Source organism: Gigantopelta aegis, chromosome 2 (assembly GCF_016097555.1).
Source record: "Gigantopelta aegis isolate Gae_Host chromosome 2, Gae_host_genome, whole genome shotgun sequence".
NCBI lineage: Eukaryota > Metazoa > Mollusca > Gastropoda > Neomphalida > Peltospiridae > Gigantopelta > Gigantopelta aegis.
The window spans coordinates 20,070,379-20,083,131 of record NC_054700.1 but is presented as its reverse complement, the minus strand read 5'-3'; the positions used below and the strand labels follow the sequence as shown (position 1 = coordinate 20,083,131).

Here is a 12,753-nt window from a genome sequence, read left to right as displayed (position 1 = left end):
TCAATTAGTACAGCAGTAGATGATTTTGAACGAGGGTAAGATGATATCTTCTGATATGTAGCAGCCTAAAAAAGCTTAATTTATACTACATTAGATGTGGAACAGTAACAAGTTGGCCTTGTAAGACAGGTGGATGCTATACAAACGTGGCCGCTTGAGCAGGTTTGACTGAAGAGTAGCTGTGTACTAGTTCACTGGGTGATGGTTAATACTGAAGAGGCAAGTCGATGGGGCACTGTCTTGTTGGGTTTTGGTTTTTTTTTTAAGTGAGTGTTTGTCTTTCAGAAGATAATATGTCATGACGACACTGATGTCACCATGGAAACATATAGCACACAGATAATGACCAGAAGCAGATATGAAGATGAAGACGTCGACGTCCATGATGGGCTAGATGCATGAAGATTGGTGTCACCTGAAAATAGAGAGGAAAGGAATGTTTGGGGGTTTTAATAACACATCAGCATTTTTTTAACCAAGGGAATTTTGTATCTTATATATAGTTATTTTGATACTTAGGAAGCGGAGAGAGAGAGAGAGAGAGAGAGAGAGAGAGAGAGAGAGAGAGAGAGAGAGAGAGAGAGAGACAGAGAGAGAGAGAGACAGAGAGACAGACACAGACAGAGACACAGACACAGACAAAAACTTTGGAAGCGGAGAGAGAGAGACACAGAGAGACAGAGACAAAGCGACAGAGAGAGAGAGAGAGAGAGAGAGAGAGAGAGAGAGAGAGAGAGAGAGAGAGAGAGACACGCAGACAGGAACAGGAACATGGATAGAGAGAGAAAGGGAGAAAAAGAAAGAGGAAATGGGAAAACCCGTTACGGCCACATAGATTACGTTTATCGAAGAAAGAAACCCTCCCCAAAACCAGCAATTGATCTTTTATGGGTATGTCCCATATTTAGGATAATATATTCGATAGGTCACTGTTTGGGACGACAGAAAACACGTATCCATCGAGAAAGATCGATTTAATGGATAAGTGTCATTTCTTTGTTACTATTTTTCTCCTCCCGATTGTATTTCATTTCTGTATATTTTTAACGATATTTTGCTCCTTTTCCATTTTTTTTAATGACTCACTTAATAAAAGTTTGAATTTCAGTTTCTTAACAGATGCCCCAGACCGTACGTGTAGGCATTCCTTGGAAAAACAGAAAAGAAAGATACTCTCATAAAACCGCCATGGATATTGCCGGTAAAAACAAATATATTTGCACTTTTCTACAAAAGAAAAGCACATACCACAGCCATTTTGTTTCTTTAGTGTCCCAGATCACAAAGATAGGACGGTCAATGATGACATGCCACGCGGTTTTGATATACTGTTTGGGGGAAAAGCACACCAAATAGATAGGTGCCTACGGAGGTTTGAACCTACAACAACTGACACCTCAAGCAGAAACTATACTACCTATATTATTATCATGTTCTGCTTTTACCAATGGACAGGCAAAATGTATCACGAATTAGTGTGAAAATGGTGTTTTAAGAACCATACAAAACGCAAGCATTTCGTACGTGTTGGTATTGGAAATTGCTATGTTCAAAACACATGCGACATCAGAAGCATTGCACACACTGTATAATATTGCTTTACGTTACAACATTGTACGATTTTCAAGAAACATACGTTGGCACATTATCGTCACATATTGGACTCTTTCATCACTTTATTTCAAATACATAGTGGGATACTGATAACTTTGTCTAGTTAAATAAATTATATTTTGCGACAAATTAAAAGTATTTACTTGTTACTTTGTAATGCAATATTTTATTTGGTTAATTTGATAGACTAAATTCCTTGCGACTCTCAATTTAACTGATGCATTAGCATGAATGTATTTTGCAACATAATGACGTGATTTAAAAAAGGTGCTTAAATATATGTCGACAATGTGCCACTATAAAAACGGGGTTTGCTTGCTAGGTAAGCTACAACCCATTCAAACTACGTCAAAGCGGATGAATATTGAGACACGGAATAAATAGTTCTGTCTGAATAAATTATTTGTAATAAACGTTCTTGGGAATATAATGAACCAATAAATGTTAATGTTGCACCGCGTGTGCTCTATTTTCCTAAATTATGTTGGGGCTTTAATGCGTTTTGGTTTGTGTTTTTTGTTGTGTTGTGGGGCTTTTTTTTTGGGGGGGGGGGGGGGGGGGGGGGGGGGGGGGGGGGGGGGGGGGGGGGGGGGGGGGGGGGGGGGGGTGGGGGGGGGGGGGGGGGGGGGGGGGGGAGGGTGGGGGGGGGGGGGGGGGGGGGGGGGGGGGCTTGGGGGGGGGGGGGGGGGGGGGGGGGGGGGGGGGGGGGGGGGGGGGGGGGGGGGGGGCGGGGGGGGGGGGGGGGGGGGGGGGGGGGGGGGGGGGGGGGGGGGGGGGGGGGGGGGGGGGGGGGGGGGGAGGGGGGGGGGGGGTGGGTTTTTTTTTTTTGGGGGGGGGGGGTCTTCAAATAATAAATATTTCCATTCTAGTGATGTGAACTTCATCTCTGTTTACATAGTCGCCTACAAACGTCGCAGGCACTCTATATATTTTTTTTTAATCCTATCTAGCGACCAATAAATAGTAATTTAAATAATAATAAATAAATAAATAAAATAATTTTTAAAAACCCATAAAATAAATAAATAAATAAATACTAATTTTCCTTATCATTGGTTTGTGTTCTCAGCTGCTATCACGTCCTGATTAATTACAAGAATGTGTTGTTTTTTGTGTTTGTGTTCTGAAAGGTTCTTACTAAATCTAATTCTATGTTCAGACAAAGATGCCCCAACTCCCGATTTACGACTGGTACGCTCAGAGTAACAAGTAATAGGTCGCTGAAGTTACATACGACGATAAGTGAGTTGTGAGAGTGCTCGGACTAACAACTGGATAGTCGTGGAAATCGAGGGATCGGCGAGTTGGGTAACTTTGTCGTGACGGTTGGTAGTCTGACATTAGCATAAGTATCATCAAAATTCCGGTGCGCGCCTAATGATAACAAACAAGGAAGGAAATGTTTTATTTAACGACGCACTCAACACATTTTATTTACGGTTATATGGCATCAGACATATGGTTAAGAACCACACAGGCATAGAGGGAGAAAACCCGCTGTCGCCACTTCATGGGCTACTCTTTTCGATTGGCAGCAAGGGATATTTTATATGCACCATCCCGCAGACAGGATAGTACACACCACGGCCTTTGTTGGCTGGAACGAGAAATAGTCCAATGGGCCCACCGACGGGGATCGATCCCAGACCGACCGCGCATCGTGAGAGCGCTGTACCACTGAGCTACGTCCTGCCCATTGATACCAAACTTGCCACTGCCTTAGCTTCAGTAGACAAAACACACCGGATGTACACACTTTGTATTATTCTCCGCCAATTCAGGCTTGTTATACAAAAAACACATTCCCAAGTTAAACCGGCCTCGGTGGCGTCGTGGTTAGGCCATCGGTTTACAGGCTGCTAGGTACTGGGTTCGGATCCCAGTCGAGGCATGGGATTTTTAATCCAGATACTGACTCCAAACCCTGAGTGAGTGCTCCGCATGGCTCAATGAGTAGGTGTAAACCACTTGCACCGACCAGTGATCCATAACTGGTTCAACAAAGGCCATGGTTTGTGCTATCCTGCATGTGGGAAGCGCAAAGAAAGATCCCTTGCTGCTAATCGGAAAGAGTAGCCCATGTAGTGGCGACAGCGGGTTTCCTCTCAAAATCTGTGTGGTCCTTAACCATATGTCTGACGCCATATAACCGTAAATAAAATGTGTTGAGTGCGTCGTTAAATAAAACATTTCTTTCTTTCCCAAGTTAGAGTTGTGTTTATAAGCACAATTACTTTGTATAGATGTAATCGTTTGCGTTACTGCAAATGACGATGCGGACTTTATAACTGTGGCTATGATACCAACACGTGTAGCAGCCTGAAATGTCCGACTGGGACACCTTGGGCAGTTTGGGACATGTTGGGCTGCTACGGCCATTTTGTTTTTTAATTTTCTGTATAAAAGGTAACAGCCCCCTTTGCCTGGGTTACGAGCTACTCTCGATTCACTAATATCAAAACCTATATTAGCTTGGCCATTTACCTTTCGACCGACCGTTCAAAATTGCGCCAAATTCCCTCAATCAAAATTGCGCACCCTTTTCTCTTTGGCATTTAACTACTCCATTCAAATTCCATAGCACCACAACCACCCCCACCCGCCTGCTACCGATTTGATCGGGCTGCTGGTGCTCCCTTGCACCTGCCAGTGCAGGCGGTCCCTCCTTTCCCCTCCACCCACCTTTCCTGTCATGGACGGAGGAGCCGGCCAAGGCCGGCTCTTGTGCCCACGACAGGCGTGCGCTACAACAGTTTGTTCTGGATGTGCACGTAAAACCCTATGACATGACATGACATTGCATGGGTTAGATACGGCCCTGTAAAACTTTAAAGGAAAAAAAAACAAGAAACAAAAAAACACGAGAAACATTTACATTCTAAACAATAATTTTAGTCCGTAAATTAGGCAAATCCGCTGTGACGTAGACTGAAGGACCTAAAGCCGGATACTTGACTGATCTAAAACACCTACAAATCGGCATCAAACTGCCCGAGCACAAACCAGTCATGCCACTCTGTTGAGAAATGGGCGGAGCTGACAAGGTTTTACCCGGTGCTTTTTGTCCGCTCCTTTGAGTGGACATCGGGGTGGGGCTATCGTTAACCACGCCCACAACACTTTTCCCCATGGAATTCTTTTTCGAAAACTGAGTCCGTGGCGCATATTTAATGTTTGTGGTGATGTTGAACCACGGTTGCAACGTCGTCTTGGCGACTGTTGGTGATGTTATTCTATACGCAGTGTAGTCTGAAATAAATAAAACAATAACAAATGTCAATTCAACAATGCCAAAAGTAACCATTGAACACTCTCCGAAGTGGTCACACTAAGCCCGCAGCTAAAAGCTGATGAGAAATGACAGGTGTGTGTCACGGATAGCCACAAGAGACAAGCACCTGTCGCGGTTGGAGAGACAAGGACTGGGATGTGGAGGTGGAGAGTGAAATAAGTTGAAAGATAGGAGGAGTTACCAGATCGGGAAGAAATGAGATGGAATTCAAAGGAAAGAACGGAAAGGGGCAGTGGGATAAAACAAAACAAAACAAAACAAAACAAAAAAACAAAAACAAATGTCAATACAATTAAAAGGCTGATAGTAATTGGTTTCGCATCTTAGTACTACTTAGTTACATAATGAAAATGTCTACCGTGTCTGAGGAGAAGAAAAAACGTATGTTGACGTCTGCTCTATTCCAGGGCCTCGTTCCACGAAGCGATCTTACCCCAAAGTTTACCGTAAGCACATAGCTACCCTATGCACTTAAGTTGATCTTAGGGCTAAGATCGCTTCGTGGAACGGGGCCCCGGGGCCATTTTCACTAAAGATCGTAAGTTTACGTCTGCGAGTAGCAGTTATACCGGTCGTGCGTTTACACGTGGTTGACATCTATTTCACACAGAAAATTGTATCATTACGGAAGATGGATCATTTTAATGGCAAAAGAAAATGAAATATGTGTACATAAAAGTATATTTGTTGTACTATGATAGTAATAAGAATTGTGTTTTAGTCGTAGATTTACGTTTACGTGCAAAATTAGACTTACGATGTTTTGTGAAATTGGGCCTAGAGTAGCTACATGCATCAAGTAGCAGTGGCGTAAAAAAAAAAAAAAAAAAAAAGTACCAGTGGCGTGTTCGTGAGACAGAGCGGAAATAGATGTCTTCAACAAGGAAGGCAGAAGCATGTTTTATTTAACGACGCACTAAACACATTTTATTTACGGCTATATGGCGTCGGACATATGGTTAACAACAAGGAAGAACCAATAATATCATTGCACTGTGAGGACCATATATATGTACAACCAACGTAAAATTGAGTTTACAAACAATCCATTTGTGATAAAAACCCATTATTGTTCACATAATTTAGTAATACTTTATACACTAGTAATGATCACTTGGACTGATTTCCCGAGATTAATCAATACCAGAAAGACATCATTCTTAATTTTACAGTGATATAAACTGGATAACGTCAAAGTTCTCCATATAACATGTACAGTGGTGTAGATTTCATCACAGGTAATAACAATTTTAAAAACTGGTTACATACTGTACATGTAGTTTTTCCATTTTATGACAGTTTCGAAACCCCAAATTTCGCTACCATATAAACGGACTGGTAAAACTATGCAGTCATTTTTTTAAAAATCCCACTGCCCCTTTTCCTTTCTCTCCTTTGAATTCCATCTCATTTCTTCTCGATCTGGCAACTCCTCCTGTCTTTCAACTTCTTTCGCGGTTTTATCTCCACATTCCAGTCCTTGTCTCTCCAACCGCGATATGTGCTTGTCTCTTGTGGCTATCTGTACCACACACCTGCCAGTCAAATAACTTTAGCTGAAACTGTATGGAAATATTATAATATCTGCCTTTTCTTAGTACGAAGTACATAGCCTTTTGTGCCTGTGTATATAACTTGGTTCTTGCCTTAGTAAATCTGTTTGATTTGTGGAATATATTTGTAACTTTCTACATAATCAAGCTTCGTATTTCTAAAAACCACTGCATTAAGTTCTTTCTCATTAGCTCTTGTCCTTGACTGACGGTTCGAACAGCTAAGGCGTGGTTGAACCTTAATACGTTAAAAGTCGTTCTTCTAAGGACGGGCTACATCCAGTAAATATATAGAGGATACCCCCCCCCCCCCCCCCCCGCCCCCAACGAGTGTCTTGAGGTATCATAATTTATCAGCACGAGTTGATAGAAGTATGATACATTTTATCAACGAGTGCTGATAAACTATGATATCACAAGACACGAGGGGGTATTCTTTTTACCATCCATTATTATTCTTTTCATTTGCAACAATTGTAAACAATGTCAGTAATGTGGGTTGAATGTCACTATATTTGGCAGCTGTAGACTGTTAACTAGCAGAACGGCAGTGACGTTTAGCGCTGAGACATACACAGTGACGTCACAAAATGATGTCTTGTGATTACAATTCGACCAATCAAGATTATAAGAAGCGATATCTCCTAGGAAAATATCGCAGGAGATATCGCAAATTATAGTGCCAGCGATATCTCCTACAAAAGCCTTTAATGGATGTTAAATAAAACTATAACAAGACAAAAAAAAAAGAAACAAAAAAAGAAGAAGAAGAAAAAGCCAAGGACCATTTTCTGTGTGCATTTATGAAGCGGCACAGGCGCCGTGAAGGTGCTACACACGTATAAGACCCATGAAACAAGCTCATATCAAATCATTGCTGTTAGTAATCATAGAAATAAATGTTGATGCATCCGCATTCCACGCCCGCATCTTGCCTGCGCAGCACCAAAACAAAACCCCAATGTGCACATGAAAAACAGCTTTAATGAAGAACATCCCCATGACATTTTCATAAATCATTCCACCACTTACCAAAAAGTTCCATCTTCTGTGTGTCCTTGCCGAGTCTGTTGGACGCCTCGCACACGTAGGTCCCGAAATCGGCGGGCTGCAGGTTTCTGATCCGCAGACTGAGGGTGAGGGTGTTGTCGCCCTCGTCGTAGATCTCGATGCGGTACTTGACGGTGTTCGCGAGGGCCGTGCGGTTGCGCGTCCACACGGTGATCTCCTGGGGGAAGGCGGTCACCCGGCACTCCAGTATCGTCTCCTTACCCCACACCTGACCAATTCGCTTGTTCGGAAGATTCACCGAGGGTGGGACTGAAAATAAGATAAATAGTATTCTTTTTCTATAACATTGAAAAAGGTAACTATGGATTTCATGCTGATAATATATATGGTGATGATAGTGATAGGGTGGGATGATGATGATGATGGTGGGGACGACGATGATGATGATGATGATGGGGACGACGATGATGGTGGGGATGATGCTGCTGATGATGATGGTCGGTGTGATGATGATGATGATGATGGTGGTGGGGATGATGATGGTGATGATGGTGGGGATGATGATGATGATGATAAGGATGATGATGGTGGGGGTGATGATGATGATGACAATGATGATGATGATGGTGGGGGTGATGATGATGATGATAAGGATGATGATGGTGGGGGTGATGATGATGACAATGATGATGATGGTGATGATGGTGGGGATGATGGTGATGATAAGGATGACAATGATGATGATGGTGGGGGTGATGATGATGATGACAATGATGATGATGGTGGGGGTGATGATGATGATGATGATGATAAGGATGATGATGATGATGGTGGTGGTTGTGGTGATGGTGGTAATGATTACAAATATAATTGGATTGGATTGGATAACACATTAAGGTGTCTATATCCAATTAAGATTCAAGCACGTTTCTCTTATCACAATCTCGGACTTCACCAGTGACTGGGTCCGGGACGGAAAGGAATAGGACCTGGGTGGAGGTTTGAATTGGAAATGAACAGAATTTTGGAATAGCAATTTGTGAAAAAGGTAATTTTGTTTAATTAAAATGTGAACTAGCCAAAGATAAAAAGCAATTGTTTGCTCAAATATAATTAATGTCACACGTTTGAGGTTGTTGTTTTTTTTTTTTTTTTTTTCATTTTTGGAGGGTGGTGGTGGCTTTGTTAATTTTTTGTTTTGTTTTAAACCCCACATATATTTAACAAAGAGATGCAGAAACATAAGTATATAGATGATGGTGAGATGGATGGTGAAGCTGCTGTATTTCTCTTTTGGCAAGGAACTGCTTGACGAGATTGCACTCTATCCATACCGTCATTTAAGCTATTTCGGTACCACCCTAGACTGCTAGGTTAATTATACTCCATGTGGGGTTCATACACCCAGACAACCATAATCACACCATAATGAAGTCGGCGAAACTCTGTATGTGGCATAACACCCTCAATTCATACTAACGGCAACACACCACCATTCGTTGTGTCGTTACTTGCTGTAGCAGCTTAATATAGTCCGGTTTTGGAAATAGTTCCTCATAAAAAAATATACTACAAAATTCTGATATCGTTTTTGAAATCTTTCTTTGATGATTACACGTATGTTGACATCTGTAGTATTTAAATTACCCATTGGTTTGAAGTAACATGTTATATGTAGTACTAACTGATAACAACTGTGCAAGTGGTATGGTGCTACTTGTATAACAGCAACACGAGGTGGTGGTCGGGCATAGTGGCCATTAATTGAAAAATTCCGTGGTTGATCTATGTTGATTTTTTACAGTCAGTCGAAAGCACTCACTAAAATTAGTAGTCACATGACCCTCTCCACAGTGTTGTATTTTTTACACGGTACGTGTCAGTTGAGAGCACTCCCTACAGTTAGTAGTCGGGTGACCCTCTCCACAGTGTTGTATTTTTCACAGAATATATTCTGACATAGAAATTGTACTGGACTGCATGCAGTAATTAATGATGGTGTTTAACCGTGTACACACTGGGTAGGACTCGACGATTAAGGGGGGATAACTGCCCCATCTAATAATGAACCGTATCAAAGAGTTGTCCCCCTTAGTGGACTGAACTCTCTTTTTCCATGACCCGGGAGATAAATCTAACTTTTTAAAACTGAGGACTTTACCCGTTTACATCAGGCACTATAATTTAAGCTTAAAAAAAACATTTTTAAAATACACTATTTGTCAAATATATGATTAAAAAACCACAAACATTGTTAAATATGTTATATTTATCGTGTAGGCCAAAACGATGGTGAGGGGAATGTCAGCGTTAAAATAATTATTTTACAATTACGTTACACTGAAGTATGTTAGTTTAACACAGATGCAAACAATTGTTTTAATTGCGAAATGGTTAAAAAATAAAATATCGATATTAGTGGTGGAAATCGATTATAATTTTATCATCGATCACTGATATCGGTTATAATTCAGTTTGCACAAACCATTAGAACTTTAGTAATTGACAGCTCAACCGATTAATTTTCGATTATAATTGATCACTGGAACATTTAATAGCTATGTAACATGTCTGTAAGTACGTACACTCAACGGACACGACGATAAGCCTGCTGACAGACGGAGGGACGCCATTATCAGCCACACACTCGTATGCGTCTCCACAGTGCCGGCTGATGTTGTATATGAGTAACACTTCACCGTTCATACCTATCTCTGAAACAAACAAACAAAAACATAATCAGATATCCTTGTTACCATTAAGAATGGGACGTAGCCCAGTGGGAACGCGCTCGCTTGATGCGCCATCGATCTAGGATCAATCCCCGTCGATGGGCCCACTGGGCTATTTCTCGTTCTAGCCAGTGCACCACGACTGGTATATCAAAGACCGTGGTATGTGTTATCCTGTTTGTAGAATGGTGCTTATAAAAGGTCCCTTGCTACTCATGATAACAATGTAGCGATGTTCATTAGAGCCAGTGTCAAAGGCCGTGGTATGATCTACCCTGTCTGTAAGATAGTTCATATAACAAACCCCTTGCTACTAATGGAAAAAATGTAGCGAGTTTCCTCTCTAAGACTATATTTCAAAATTACCAAATGTTTGACATCCAATAGCCGGTGATTAATACTTCACTGTGCTCTAGTGTTGTCGTTAAACATAACAAACATTCTTTTTTTTAGATCCGTGTTACCGTTCATGTCTATCCCCGAAACAAAACAAAATTAATCATAGATCCTTTTTACCGTTCATGTTTATCCCCGAAACAAAACAAAATTAATAATAGATCCTTTTTACCGTTCATGTCTATCCCCGAAACAAAACAAAATTAATCATAGATCCTTATAACCGTTCATGTCTATCCCCGAAACAAAACAAAATTAATCATAGATCCTTGTTACCGTTCATGTCTATCCCCGAAACAAAACAAAATTAATCATAGATCCTTTTTACCGTTCATGTCTATCCCCGAAACAAAACAAAATTAATCCGTTCATGTCTATCCCCGAAACAAAACAAAATTAATCATAGATCCTTTTTACCGTTCATGTCTATCCCCGAAACAAAACAAAATTAATCCGTTCATGTCTATCCTCGAAACAAAACAAAATTAATCATAGATCCTTTTTACCGTTCATGTCTATCCCCGAAACAAAAGAAAACAAAATTAATCCGTTCAAGTCTATCCCCGAAACAAAACAAAATTAATAATAGATCCGTGTTACCGTTCATGTTTACACCTGAAACTAAACAAACAAAAATAATATTAAATCTGTATTGCAGAAATACTATCAGAAAAACAACATAGTTTGTTTTGTTTAAGTACACCACTTGAAAACATTGATTAATTAATCATTGTCTACTGGATCTCAAACAACTGATGTTGACACATTGTCTTTGGATAAAACTTGAGACATTTTTTTCATTTGCAGCTAGGGATCCTTCACACAGACAGGGCAGCACACGCCACGCCTTTGATGTACCATTCATGAGGCACTGGATAGGACGTGGGGTGTGGGGGGAATCCAATAGGGTCGTCGATGGGTTTCGATCCTAAAACACAAGTGCCTCAAGCACGAATCCACTCCTAAATATGAACTGATTTAAAATATTACGCATGGTACAGCACTCTCTGAAGTTAGTAAACGCTCGTTAGACTGGTTTCGGCGCTTAATGTTAAATAAATAGCACATAACCTTAGGCATGTTATCGCGCAACCAATTTAAATCTACTCACTGTTTGTTCCTTTGCAAAACTGAACTTCTGTTTTGCCTCGGTTGTGTTTGAGTGTGTACCTCAGCCACTTGACTGTCGGCATGGGGATGCCGGTAACGTTACAGGCCAGCGTGACGGTGTCGCCCTCTCTCACGACGATGTTGCTTGGTGCCTGGTGGTTCAAAATCTTGGCAGGAACTGTCAGTTTTAAATGAAAAGAAATTAAAATAATCATATATAACCAGTTATGTTTGTTTACCTATTGCAAAAATTAGTGTTTTATTTTTTTTTAATTAAACTATTTTTGAAACTATGATTTTTGATAAAGCCAGTTCAAGTTATTAGCCCTCAATATACATCGAGTGGCCCATAAAAAAACCCAACCCGATAACCTTTCTGAATATGTAATTATATTTCACACTCAATGCTATTTGGATATTGGCCACATTCAGAGAACATTTAAATGCATATGTCAAATATTGTTAACATAGTAACTAATTCAAAATTGTAAGTAAAATAAATGTGATGCTCATTGCACTTAAATTGCCCTCCTGTCTAATCATAGTTCCTAAGTTCCTCCTGTCCTGCAAATTAATATTTGACCGTACTTAAACTTTTGTCCTCAATATTTGACCTTTAAGGCCGCAATGATAACTGGGTTTTTCTGAAAGGCTGGGCCATAATAATACTTTTTCTTACACACTCGTTAGTAAGAACATCATTCGTTATTTATGATAACACATACTTGTTTACACATGTACGTGTGTTAACAATTTCAAGACATACGACTGGCTGCTCCAAGGTGATGACCAGGTCATCAATGCCATACCATCCAATGAAAAAACAGCACTATCAAAATTGATTACACTGTGACGTATAGTTAACCTGACAATCATTAATTTTGTCTGTGACGCGTAAATTAGCTCATGCACATGCTTTAAATAACCTTTAGTCGAAAAAGATGTTAAAATTAGCTTAAAACCTGTTTTTGAGGATATGTAAGAAATAGAATAATACATTCAAATCAGTTAGATACCATTTATCTTACAACTCGTTTTAAAACGT

The 12,753-nt window shown here is 40.5% G+C and overlaps 1 protein-coding gene across 2 annotated transcripts in view; it reads right to left on the bottom strand.

The window, feature by feature from the left end:
* Positions 1-4,477: 4,477 nt before the first annotated feature.
* The window catches only part of LOC121382533 (lachesin-like), a 100,475-nt gene continuing 92,199 nt past the window's right edge, over positions 4,478-12,753 (bottom strand). For both annotated transcript variants that reach the window (XM_041511995.1, XM_041512001.1), the window contains exons 4-7: positions 11,710-11,886; positions 10,056-10,184; positions 7,492-7,779; positions 4,478-4,863 (exon numbers count right to left, since the gene is read on the bottom strand). In XM_041511995.1, the coding sequence (XP_041367929.1) occupies positions 4,493-4,863; positions 7,492-7,779; positions 10,056-10,184; positions 11,710-11,886 (965 nt within the window). In that variant the 3' untranslated portion in view covers positions 4,478-4,492. The remainder of the gene's footprint in view (positions 4,864-7,491; positions 7,780-10,055; positions 10,185-11,709; positions 11,887-12,753) is intronic.